This window comes from Nyctereutes procyonoides, unplaced genomic scaffold (genome assembly GCF_905146905.1).
Source record: "Nyctereutes procyonoides isolate TBG_1078 unplaced genomic scaffold, NYPRO_anot_genome, whole genome shotgun sequence".
NCBI classification, from domain to species: Eukaryota; Metazoa; Chordata; class Mammalia; order Carnivora; family Canidae; genus Nyctereutes; species Nyctereutes procyonoides.
Window position 1 is genome coordinate 29,099,668 of NW_026575159.1, and position 13,445 is coordinate 29,113,112.

General features: G+C 59.1%; 1 protein-coding gene across 1 annotated transcript in view; it reads right to left on the bottom strand.

Moving 5' to 3' along the window:
* COL22A1 (collagen type XXII alpha 1 chain) overlaps positions 1-13,445 on the bottom strand; it is a 242,116-nt gene that overhangs the window by 107,654 nt on the left and 121,017 nt on the right. The window contains exons 23-26 of the mRNA XM_055314212.1: positions 9,051-9,104; positions 8,337-8,390; positions 5,992-6,045; positions 3,579-3,632 (exon numbers count right to left, since the gene is read on the bottom strand). Coding sequence (XP_055170187.1) covers positions 3,579-3,632; positions 5,992-6,045; positions 8,337-8,390; positions 9,051-9,104 — 216 coding nt within the window. The remainder of the gene's footprint in view (positions 1-3,578; positions 3,633-5,991; positions 6,046-8,336; positions 8,391-9,050; positions 9,105-13,445) is intronic.

The window sequence follows — 13,445 nt, forward strand, 5'->3', positions numbered from 1 at the left end:
AATACACGCCGGTTCTAGCAGATTGGATGAAGTTTTGCGCTCAGCCTTTCAGTTCCTGGGTAGCGTTTTGGGGTCGTGTTGAAGCGGGAGACTTCTACGGGCCTTGTCTGCTGGCCCCAGGACATCAGGCTGCTGTGGTCCCTGCAGACCACCGATGCGAATTTGTGTGTGTGGTGGTGGTGAGGGGTCGGCGGGGGGAGGGGGGGACTGTACTTTCTAACCAACGACGTGGCTCAAGAACCACTGACTTCCTGAATGCCGACCTCTAACACCCATCGTGCTACTTAGGAGCACGGCCGTGTGTTTAGGGGCACGTCGTGTAGCTCTCCATGAGGACTGTGGTCTTCTGGCAAGTGAACGGCCCCCCGAATGAATGAACGAGCAAGTTCACGCGTGCACGTCGTGATTGCCCCCGCAGCCACGCCAGACTCCGCTGCTGGTGAAGGCCAGCATGACCACCACTTCTCAGAGGCGAAGGGGAGGAGGGAAGAAAAGAAAAAGAAAAGAAAGGATCCCGACGCACTGTTTAGCATTGGGCGCTGCGGCTCTGGTGCCGCCAGGGGCACTGGCCCAACCAGAAACCTCCTCCACGCACTCCGATCCCCCGTGAAGTCCCAGTCTTTACAATTAGTAAGAACTGCTCTATGCGGAGTCACGCAAATACGTGCCACTCCAACTGTCGCCTTACATCTGCTGGGATGCTAACCCCTTCGCCGCGGGGATTGCTTCTCTCGTGCTGAGAAAGCCACTGCGCGTCCGGGTTTGGTCAGAAGGCATTTTGATGAGCTTCGGAAGTGCCTCCCGAGTTGCGCCACGAGCCCCTACATCAGAGGCCCCGGGGGACGGGGGGCTGGGCGGTGTCTTGAATTCCCGATCTGTGCGCCCTGCAAGCCAGCTCCCTTCCCTGATGGACCCCTAAACCTGCTGTCCACGACTTAGCTGTAATCCTGGAAGATTTTTTTTATCTTTAGCCGGCATTTTGTAAAAAAAAAAAAAAAAAAAAAAAAAAAAAAAAAAAAAAACAGGCATAAGGCCCCAGGCCAGATGGTTTTGGAGGCTGCTGAGTATGTTGTGAAGGTATCATAACTGCAAAAATTCCTAGTTTTGAACTTCCTGGAGACACGTCCAAATGTATCGCACTAGGAATCGGACAAAAACGACACATGTGGGCTGGATCTTCGGGCCTTTGGAGGTTACCAGAGATACAAAGCATGTCGTCTGTTGAGGCCACAGAAATCCCGAAAGGGCACCTGTGAGGTCATCCCAACACTTCCTGTGATCAGCAACAGCCTCCTGCAGGCCCGTGCACGCGCCAGAGCCGGGCTCTGAAGACCACCGGACACGAGGCCGGAACTCACTTGTGCAAGCCCAGGAGGACGTGGGCTCCACTTTACAAATTGGAGAAGATGCAACTGTGAGGTGTGGTCCCCACAATAGCATCTACTGGGTCATCAGCAACCTTTGCCAGCCCAACAAGTCCTTTCCAGAAAACGATGGAATTTCAACCAAACACCGAAAGGTGGCCTGGGTGCTTTTAAGACCACGAGCTTCACCCCCCTAAATGCACCCACACCCAGGCGTGCATGGAGGCGGCACAATAAATTACTCATTATTATATTTCAGTGACTGGGGATCATCAAAGTGCTTTTTAAATGCATATGATGCTTCTTAAAACAGGAAGGACCACAGTCCTGTAGGTGGCAACCGGACAACCGTCTGTGTGCTCATGGGGCTCGGGGGCTGGGTCTCTGGGATCTGGAACCCAGACAACAGGGGGCTTCCCGGGGGACCCAGCAGGTTCTTGCCACACTGGATCCACCTGGGGTACACGACACATCGTCGTCTTCTGAAGAATGCCCGCCGTGTGGAAGGCAAGGCAACACCAGGGCGCCCGCGGCTGCACCCCCTGCACCTTCGCCGCCCACAGGTGATTGGGTCCTGCTTTCCTGGAGGAAGGGGTGAGGCCAGGACCCTCCCGGCTCCTGCTGGGCTGGGTTGGACCCACCGGCCACGTGGCAAACCGGCCCTGGGAACCTGCCAGACGTGGCTGTGGGCAGGGGCGGGGTGACAGGGACCTGGTCCTGGAGGATCCACAGGTGGTGACCCAGCAGAGGACAGGGCCCCGGGGGGTGGGCTGGGCAATCATGCGGGCCAGGGCGCAGCACCTGTCAGCCCATGCTCTCCCTGCCCCCACACGTGCTCCCCGCACACACCCCACACATGTACCCCACACGCTCCCCCCACACGTACCCCACACACTCCCCACAAAGGCTCCCCACACAGGCTCCCCACATGCACTCCCCACACACCCCACGTACACACACACCCCACATGCACTGCACGTACACACACCCCACACATGCACCCCACATACACACACCCCACACACACCACACATACACCCCCCACACCCCATGTACATGCACACACCCCATATGCACCCCACGTACACACACCTCACCCGCACCCCATGTAACACCTCACACACACACCCCATGTACACACACACCCCACACACTCCACATACACATACCTCACACATGCACCCCACATACAAACACCCCCCCACACACACCCTATGTACACATACACCACAGACACCCTACTCCATACCCCCACACACACTGACACATACACACGTGCACCTGCCCACAACACACCAGACGCACCCCACATACACATACTGACATAGACCACATGTGTACACCACACACATACACACATACAACATACACTCACCTCCCCCCGACACACACTGACACACGCTGGACAGCAAATACACCCCACACCCCATATACACTTACCAACACACACCACAGACATACACACCACACATGCATCCCACATACAGACACCAACACGCACCACAGACACACACCACACATACACACACACTGCACACCCCACATATACAGACCGACACACACCACAGACAGACACACACACCAGATACACACTCACAGGGCACCACACACAGGGTCCCGCCCTCTCTCCCGTGTTCACTGCATCCTGAGCTCAGGCCACATCTGAGATTTGAACCCCGGACCTCAAGACAGAGGAGACCCTGCCACCCACGACGTGGGGCTCCGAGGGGACAAGCCATCCAAACCCGGCACCGGGGGTCCCCACACCCACAGGAGGCGCCCTGCCCAAACACAACGGGGACTGGCCTCTGCCTCTCCCACAGCCCTTGGCACCTGCTGCAAGCGCAGGGGGGCCGGACGCCCCAGGCTGCACCCGCCAGCAGTGGGGCCAGGCCTTAGGGAGCACCGGACGGACCCTGGGGGGCGGGTACAGACCCCCAGACACAGAGGGGAGTCCCTCTCCCTGACCGCTGCCGGGACAAGCTCCCCTCGAGGCCGTGTCCTCCTTCTACGGGCCTCCCGAGGACCCCCCGGCCCTGCTCCCTGTGTCCCGGGCCTGCCGTGACCATTCCCAGCCCGAGCGGCGGTCGCAGGCACCCCCACCCCTGCAGACGGGCCCAAGCTCACCCACCGTGCTCCCACCATCGACTGCGGTTCCCACAACCACAAACACACCGGTGGGCAGAACCCGGGGTGGGGTGGGGGGGTCCATACCCTAAGGCCGGGTTTTCCGGGCAGACCGTCTTCTCCTCTGTCTCCTGGCTGGCCCTGCAAGGGGTGCACACGGAGGTTGGCGGAGGGCACGGGGCCTGGGGGTCACGGCCAGCCCCAGCCAAGGCGCTGCCCCCACGAGGCCACGGCGGCCGAACCGCCTCACAGGTTCCATACGCCACGGCTCTGCTTTTGTTTTATTTCCCAAACACACAACTGAGTAGACGAGAGGAGGCGTGAGCGATTTGGAGACTTTGAAATACTAGGTTCGCCCTCTCGTCTTCTCGTGAAAGAGAAAATGAAATTAAATGCACACTTATTCTGTGTTTGGTCATGAAAAAGTTGCATTTCTGGGTTATTTGTTGAAGAGGATGATGGGTGCTCTCAAGAAGCCGACCGCTGCCCCACACCCTGAGCGAACGTGTTTGGAAGGAGAGAAGCACGTTCGCTGGTGGAAATATTTACTGGGCCGACTTGCGGCTGTTCATGTGCCGTGTGGGAACCGGGAATTTGCTTCCCGGTTTTATGATACTTAAACTCTGACTCTTTTCTTAATGATCCTACCATAATGAGCCTCACAAGAATATTTTTAGAATTAGAGTCTCCTATGTCCTGAGTCTCCTATGTCCTGAGCTGTCCAAAGTTGCTACTTCTGGCAAACACGTGCGTATTTCTAACAGGTTCGTTTTAAAGTGTGAGGCTTCCAAATCCTTCGCCAGGCACCTTCGCAGAAATAAAGGACTTGCCCATGTTTGACCGGGTGAATCCAACATTCCCAAGCCCTGATCCCAAGCCCTGGTCCTGAGCCCTGGTCCCCAGCCCTGACCTCCAGCCCTGGTCCCCAGCTCTGATCCCGAGCCCTGATCCCAACCCCTGACCTCCAGCCCTGGTCCCCAGCCCTGCTCCCCACACCTGATCCCCAGACCTGGTCCTGAGCCCTGGTCCCCAGCCCTGATCCCCAAGCCCTGGTCCCCAGCTCTGGTCTCCAGTCCTGGTTCCCAGCCCTGATCCCGATCCCTGGTCCTGAGCTCTGGTCCCCAGCCCTGATCCTCAGCCCTGACCTCCAGCCCTGGTCCCCAGCTCTGATCCGGAACCCTGGTCCTGAGCCCTGATTCCAACCCCTGGTCCCCAGCCCTGGTCCCCAGCCCTAGTCCCCAAGCCCTGGTCCCCAGCCCTGATCCCCAGCCCTGATTCCCAGCCCTGATCCTGAGCCCTGATCTCTAGCCCTGGTCCCGAGCCCTACTCCCCACCCCTGATCCCCAGACCTGATCCCCAGACCTGATCCCCAGCCCTGATCCCCAAGCCCTGGTCCCCAGCTCTGGTCTCCAGCCCTGGTTCTCAGCCCTGATCCCGATCCCTGGTCCTGAGCCCTGGTTCCCAGCCCTGACCTCCACCCTGGTCCCCAGCTCTGATCCCGACCCCTGGCCCCGAGCCCTGATCCCGAGCCCTGATTCCGACCCCTGGTCCCCAGCCCTGGTCCCCAACCCTAGTCCCCAGCCCTGGTCCCCAAACCCTGGTCCCAACCCCTGGTCACGAGCCCTAGTCCCCAGCCCTGATCCTGAGCCCTGATCACCAGCCCTGGTCCCCAGCCCTGCTCCCCATACCTGATTCCCAGCCCTGATCCCCAAGCCCTGGTCCCCATACCTGATTCCCAGCCCTGACCTCCAGCTCTGGTCCCCAGCCCTGATCCCCAGCCCTGACCTCCAGCCCTGGTCCCCAGCTCTGATCCTGAACCCTGGTCCTGAGCCCTGATTCCGACCCCTGGTCCCCAGCCCTGATCCTCAGCCCTGATCCTGAGCCCTGATCTCTAGCCCTGGTCCCGAGCCCTGCTCCCCACCCCTGATCCCCAGACCTGATCCCCAGACCTGATCCCCAAGCCCTGATCCCCAGCCCTGATCCCCAGCCCTGGCCCCCAGCTCTGGTCTCCAGCCCTGGTCCCCAGCCCTGATCCCCACCCCTGGTCCCGAGCCCTGGTCCCGACCCCTGGTCCTGAGCCCCGATCCCGAGCCCTGCTCCCCACCCCTGATCCCCAGCCCTGATCCCGATCCCTGGCCCCCAGCCCTGATCCCGAGCCCTGATTCCGACCCCTGATCCCGAGCCCTGATTCCGACCCCTGATCCCGAGCCCTGATTCCGACCCCTGATCCCGAGCCCTGATTCCGACCCCTGGTCCCCAGTCCTGGTCCCCAGCCCTAGTCCCCAGCCCTGGTCCCCAAACCCTGGTCCCAACCCCTGGTTCCGAGCCCTGGTCCCCAGCCCTGATCCCCATCCTGATCCCCAGACCTGATCAAGCCCTGATCCCCAGCCCTGATCCTGAGCCCTAGCAATCAGCATATGTTAATATTCACCAACAATCCAACATCTCTTTCCTTCTGCATTATGTGTCTCAAACTCCTGTCGCCCCCGTGAACACCAACCTTGGGTCCCGGCAGGCCTGGTGCTCCGTCCTGCCCGTCCTTTCCAGGTGTGCCCTGGTCAAGAGGGAGAAAACAGGGCACAATGAGAAGCATGTTTAGGGCGCAATGAGAGGCGTGTTTAAGGCATACATTGCACTGAGGGGCTTCCAGCCAGGAGCTGGCTTTGTAGCCATCAGCCAGACTGTCCCGCCTCTGAGGGGGGGTGTTCTCTCGCCAGCGTGCCGGTCTCGGTGGGACCAGGCTGTCCCCACACACTGCCTTATGAGGGAGATGGCCCTCGCCCTCTGGCCAGGGCCTGGTGTCCCGTGCGGACATGTGCTGTCGGCGAGAGGAGGCAGGACCCAGACAGTGAGCTGAACTGGCTCAGGGTCCCTCTCTCCCTGTATTCTGCTTCCCACCTTGTTTCCACGCTCCCTGCAAAACCTCCGCCCACATTTCCTCCCTTCCCAGCGTCCTGGTTGGAATTCATCAAGTCCACCTTTTATTTCTAAGCACGACACTGAGGGGCTCCATGTCCTAACTCCCTACAAGCAGCCTCCTCCTCCCCCACCTGCCCCTTCTGACCAGACCACGACAGGTGGTGTCGCGGGCAAGGGGACAGAAGCTCAGAAAGGCCGAGGCATGTACTCCAGACCCCGTGGCGGGTAATGGGGCCCCACAGGGTTTAAACCCAGGCCTCCCGGCTCCACCTTCCGCTGCTCCAGATGTATTTGCTCTGCTTTTTCTCTGACCCTTAAGTGACCTAACAGGTGCACCCGCCCCCCCCCCCCCACGACAGCTACGAGGGAAATCCCTTCCCTGCAACATATGTTACTGTGTCAGCTGTAAGTGCTATTCCAAGTTATTACTATTTTAGTAAACCCTGGTAATTTTTCTGCCAAGAGGTCCCCTGACACCCAATTCACGACTCCTATTCCCTGGAGTCTCCAGCCTGGGCTGGTGGCCTATTGGGAGGACAGCCCCATCTTCCCGGAACAGGGGTCCCAGGAGGGAACCCCTAAAAGGGCAGGGGGAGGCACGCTTCTGGGGGTAAGGGCACTCGGGTCCATGAAGCATGATCTCACTGGAGAGCAAACGCAAAAGCCGGAGGCGGTGCTTCCAACTGTCAGGGGCCATGACGTCCCCATCTGCGCCACGGCGGCCTTCTTTCCACTGCTTTTTCCTCTTCCTCCGACTCTCTCCCATGTCCTGAATGTTCACACCAGCATGCGTGCTTGTTGACAAACCCCTTACATCACATGTGATTGTTAATAGGTTTGAGCTTTCCTGCGACACCGTCACGTGAATACACCCTTTGTGGGTGCTGCTGTGGGTGACCGGGCACGCGTGAGTGTTCGCAGGGCACACTGCAGGTAACTGGGTTCGTGAGTGCTTGCTGGTGCTGCTGCAATGGAGCAGGTGGTCAGCTTTGGATGAGGTCGCCCTAGAGTGTGCATCACACCCCTGCGTGGATGTCCCACAGCCTTCGGTATTCAGCAGAGCTGAGAATGCTGGCATTCTAGCCAGGAGCCCCTGTCCTGGGGGGACGGGGGTTCCATCTACAGCCACCAGTGGATCTGCCAAAGCTCCAACGACAAGGAGGCACTGCTGCTGGGCGCTACACAGTCTGATTTACCTCTTTCACCTCTTCTCCGCCGTCTGGATCCCCCTCCTCACCCAGTGACCCACGGGAGAGAAAGCCAGCTGTCAGGAAATCCACCCAGGGCACAAGGCCTCCCTGGGTGTCATGCACAGGTCGATGAGGATGATGCAGCCCTGTGGTGTCACAAGCCACCCCCACCACTGGGCCCTGAAGAGTGCAGGGCCAGAACTAGGACACCCTAGCTTTAAGAGCACACGCGTTACGTGTGTGGAGACACGCAGGTTGCTGAGTCCCATCATCAGGACTTAAAAGGCAGAAGGTCCCCGGGTCCCCAGGATCTACTGAGTTTGGGAGTGAGGAAATGCAAACAGGCCCAGAACCGGAAGACTTCGCCACCTCAGTTACTTCTGTGACCCTCTGCACATGTCCCGTAGGGACAGGAAGCCACGCTTTAAGCAGCAAGGGCTTCTGGACTTGCCTCTTCAAAGAGACCAGAGGTGGTGGCCTGTGGAGAGGACGCCCCAATCTGCACCCTGGCTGGGGCCCCACTGGGGAGCCGTGCCGGGAGACTGAGGCCGTGGAAGGAACCACAGGAGGAAGGGGTCAGGCTGGGCGCCGGGGCCTTGGTGCCCACTGGCAGGGGAGCAAAGGGCACAGAGAGAGGCCGGCAGCCCCGGTGGCCGGCTGGGAGGGCCTGGCCACCCCCGACGTGGACCAATGGAGGACGGGTAAGAGTGAGGGGGGGATGCTCCGGGGCACTCACCGTCAGCCCGGGGTGCCCGGGTTTTCCCGGGAAGCCGATCTCTCCAGGTAAACCCTGAGAAGGGAATCACAGGGGGCAACCGTTAGTCTGGCCTCTTTGGAGCATCAGGGCCTTTCTCCCAACACCTTGCCTGGCACGTCCCAGGCCTCTGTGATGAGGATGCTGGGGCGGGGGGTGGGATACATCTCAGGGCACCGGAGCATCCTTAGTGTGCGGCACTGTGAGACGCGGAGTTGTCACACCGTGTCCGGTCTGCAGTCCCCACCGCGCGGGCTCCCACCTGGTGGTATGGGCCGAAGGGCCACCCCTGCTGGTGGCTGGGTCCCCTCCCCCTCCACCCACAGGAGAACTTCCCCAGCTACACAGGACATGTGGGCAGGGGGGAGGATGTCAACCAGTGTCTACCCCGGTCCTCTGGCGGCCTCGGCGCCAAACCACAAACTAGTTACAGGCATCCCCAGACTAACGTTCCTCCTCCGACGTGTCTGTCTCGAGAAGCAGCCAACCAACATGCTACATGAGCTCAAGAGATATTTCTGGTCTAATCTAGGGCCTGAAAGCCCAGAGGCTAGGGAGCAGCTACAGGAGGAGTCCTCCTTGCTCATGAAGGAGAAGGACAAACAGATGGCCATACACGGAGACATTCCCGGTCCCCGGGGGCCATGAGACCCTCACCTAAGGGCCCCTGCACAAGAAAACCAGAGCCAGTCTTACCGGGGGTCCTCCAGGTCCGGGGGGGCCTGGGATGCCAGGCGGTCCTGGTGGGCCCTGCAAAGGAAGAGCATGGCGTGGGTTACGATTGTGCATGGGGCAGCTTCCTGGTGACAATATCCTTTGAGAGAGGAGGAGGGAAGGGGTCACAGAGACCAGGTGAGGCTTCGTCTCCATGATGCTTTATTTTCAAATAAACAAAAAAAGCAAAAAGCAAGAAAAAAAATAAAATTTGCAAGATGTTGACACCTGTCATATTGAGGTGTTGATTCTATAACTGTTAGGTCATCTCTTCTGTCTGTTCAAAATACTTGAGCATTTAAAGTAAATACATATGTATTTATGTGCATAAGGCTGCACGTTTACACACACACATGCACACACGGTGGGTTAAGCTGTTAACAAAGACCTTGCAGGACAGTGGCTGCTGGGGGTGAATGACATGGGTCTCCTGCCCCAGCACACCCCCCCCCCCCCCGATTCCCTAGGTCTGGGGTGGGGCCACCAGCTGGTAGTCCTGAGAGCTCTCGGGACGATTCTCCGGAGCCCAGTCTTGACACCCACCCTGCAGCCCTGGTTGTCATGCCCTACACCGATCCCGGGGGGCACCTCCACGTCCGGGAACCGACGCAGGTCTGGCCCCACAAGCAGGACAGAACCCGAGCTGGAGCTCCTGTCTGCGGGGCAGCCCCGTCCAACCGAGGGTGTGGGCAAGGTGACAGGGGCACCAGGGCAGGTCGTCCTGTCACACACCCCAAGTTCTGGGCCTTGGGCCGCCGTGCAGGCCCAGGACCATGGAGAGGGACTGGAGCCCAGAATGGACCAAAGTATTTACAGGTTCCCGACAGCCCCTGCCCAGCCCGGGACCCACTCACTTCACAAGGTGCAGCTCTGCTCCATGGATGAGGAATTGTCAGGACGCACTGTCGGGCGGATGACCTGCTTGCCAGCGGCACCGTGCACCCATCCAGGTCCATCCCCACCTCCCCCTCTGCGCCCTCACCCGGTTCTCAGAGAGGAGCTCTGGTTTTGTTTGCTTCTCCACGCCTCCACCTCTGACACGTCTCCAGTTACCACACTTGTCCTCCACTTTCAAGGCCAGTGTCGCTGTGGTCGTCTGACTCCCCTGCCCTCTGAGGCGGAGGCCCCTCTTGTTCCCTCTGCATCTCTCACAGACCTGAACCCAGGGCTTGGCCTACAGCAGGTGCTCCCATATATGTTTGAGGACTTCAACTGAATTTAAGGGGCGCTAAGGAGAGGGCCCTGCGTCCAGGGAGAAAGCTGCCACGTCGCCACTAGAGGGGGATCGATACTAACAAGTGACAAAGGCGGCTGCTCCCCTGGACCATTGCCCTGTCTCCCGCTGGGGGCACACGCGAGTCAGCGATGGGCGCAGAGGGAATTTCTGATGGCATCTGCACCTCGCTGTCCCTGTAGCAGCTCAGTCTTTGGAGGTAGCAGCTACTTTTGTTGGGAGGTGTGCTTGAGGCAGATGCACCTGAGGGGCTCGGTAGCCTGGGACAGGGGGTCGGGCAGGGGTCCTCCCTGCTGCATGCGGGTCTGGGACGAGCACTGAGAAGGTTTGTGGCCTCAACCCTACCGCCCTGCAGACCCACCACCCAGCTGCGCCGGCTCAGCTCTGCTCACTCCTTGGCCAAGCAAGAGCCCTGCAGGTGACACTCCCAGGACCCCCGTGGAAGGCACAGTCCAGGTGACCTGCTCATACTCCAACGTGACCCCTGGGGTCTCATCCAACCCCCTGTCCCACAGGGCTTCTCTGAGCCCCTCCTCTGCTAGCAATCTGGACACATCAGCCTTCTTCCAGGATGGTGATGCTCTTCCAGGATGGTGATGAACCCTGGAGTGTTTCATGAGCTTTCAAGCAGATTGCTGCAGGAAGCAGGCCTCCTGGCTAGCTCGCTCCTCCGATGGACCCTGTTTCCCCTTCCTCCTTTGCCTCTTGCAAACCCCCTGCAGGACGCTGTGGCCTCACAGCATGCCAGAGTAAGCAGATCACTAGTGGTCACCTACTGGAAATTAGGCCTGCTTGTCTGATGATAATGAAGAGAGACCCAGAGAGGGTAAGCGCCCCCCCTGAGGCCACACAGCCATCATCTCCAGAGGATCCCTGATAGGCCGGCTGCTGCAGAGACACCCAGAAAACTTGTCATAAGTACAGTATCCGGGGCCCCTTGTTTGCCTCCGGGATAAGCCCAAGCAGTCAGTGACTTTGGAAACACTCCTCCCCACCCCCCAGGAATCCTGAAGCGCTGTCTGGTCTGGGAATCGCCCACCTAAACTAACTCCACACACACTCTATGAGAATATTAGAAGCACAATGAGAGAAGCAGGGTTCCATGCAAGTAGAAAGCAGAAAACACAGAAGTAGGAGAAGGGCTGGGGGGAGTGGCCAGCCCCCACTCGGTGCTCCCTCTGCTCTGTGCTTCATACGCTGGGCCTCGTTTCTGTCCACCACCAAGCCTGCCAGGCGGGTTTACTCCATCCCATGTTATGCACAAAGAACTGGAACTTGGGAGGGAAATTGTTATGTGACACAGCTGGCATTCAGATGCAAGGACCCTCGTCCCTTCACCTGCCACCCCCTGTGCCCGCCCCCTGCAAAACATCTGCACAGCTTGGAACACAGGTCTGAGCCCTCTGGTTCCAGCCCCAGCATCCCCTTGGACGGAGTGCTCTACTAAAAGACTGTGTGCATTAAGTGGAACCAGAACTTTCAGTACGGGCTTGGTCATGTCACATCCACCTCCTTTGTAAGGACCCGCAGCACCTGGTTCATTGCTATGCACACAGTAGGGGCTTAATAACGACCTGCTTGTCTGGTGCTGTAAATTCAGGAGGTCAGTACCTGTAGCAAGCAATTTACAGAGAGAAGCTGGAAGCAGTGCCAACAGCTGGCAGGGGTCTGGGCACTGCTTCCAGGTGGGGAGCCACACAAAGGGCACAGCCATTTACCCCCAGCCTCCTCTCACTGACAAGGAGCATTTCTTAAGTCCAGGTGAGAAATGCATGGTGGGGGAGGAAGCAGCAATGAGGACCCAATGTCAGCCCGCCTGCCGCTGATGCCCTGGGGACCCTGCTCAGAGGGCGTCACTGTGCCTTCTGACAGCCACGGGGGGACACAGGCAGTAGAGGATGCTCTTCTCAGAACTGCCACCTGGCCTTGGGAGGTTCTGACATCTGCACCCTAGAAGGCTACGATCAGCCTCCTCCAGGTGACCAGACACCTGGAGCAGAGCAGACCTCCACTCTGGAGGAAACTCAGAAGGCTTCTGATCCAGCCTCTGGAGAGCCATGGGGGAGGGTCGGTGGGCAGGAGCAGGGCCTGGGAAGGACCTGGACACGTGGGCCCATCAGCCTAGAGGCCAGGTACGGAGAAGATTTTCTGAAGCACCAACGATCTTCCTGGCCATCTATGAGGCCTTTATGCATATGGCCCCATGACCCCTAAGCGTCCCCGTTTATTGCAGTCCCTGCACGTGGGGTCCAGCTAAGGAAGCAAACAGAACCCCTATCTGCTAGTTCCCAGCCATATGGCAAGTTCCTTGCTTTACGAAGGCCCAGTCCCCTGGTCTGTAAGGTGGAGCCATGAAGCCTCTGTTCCTCGAGATTGAACACGGTAAGGCACCCAGGACAATAAGCCCGGTGCCACCCCATGCCATGGGGAAGGTGGTTATTATATTTTGGCCTCCTGCCTGACACCAGCCCCAGCACAAAGTCTGAGTCCATGTGAAGGGGCAAGTCAGCTTGGGGCAGGGCCCCCCTGGGAGAACAGGGGTGAGGGGTGGAGACAGCAAGAGCCAGTCTGACTTGGGATATGTTTTGAAGGTGAAGTTGACAAGATTTACAACAGTGTGTGTGTGTGTGTGTGTGTGTGTGTGTGTGTGTGTGGAAGAGAAGCGTCAAACCCAACTGTTTGCCCAGAACAAGCAGGTAGCTGGTGGCACCATCTGCCAAGAGAAGGAACGTGGGAGGAGCACAGTTGGAGGATGGGTGGCATCAGTGGTTCTTCTGGAGGACGTTGTGTTTGATGCACGACAGCCCGCCCCGGAGGAGCGGGGTGGCAGGAGCCCAGGGGCTTTGGGGGTGGGCCCGGATCTACCCATGGTCAGGGCCTGCAGGGTGGGCAGAAGCAGGGCCCTGCACAGGATCCTGAGAGACGGTGTGGGGGGCCCTGCGGTCCTTTCAGGACGTGGGCAGAGGGGGAGATAGCAAGGCAGACCGGGACTCAGGGCCAGACTGTCAGAGAAGCAAGGGTCTGCACGGCCAGAAACCGAGAGAAGGAGGTGCTTCGAGAAGGAAGAAATATGATCATTCGGGAGGTGGAGCAGGACGCGCCCAGGGAACTGACCTGTCTCAGGGGGGCCTGGAGAGGATCTG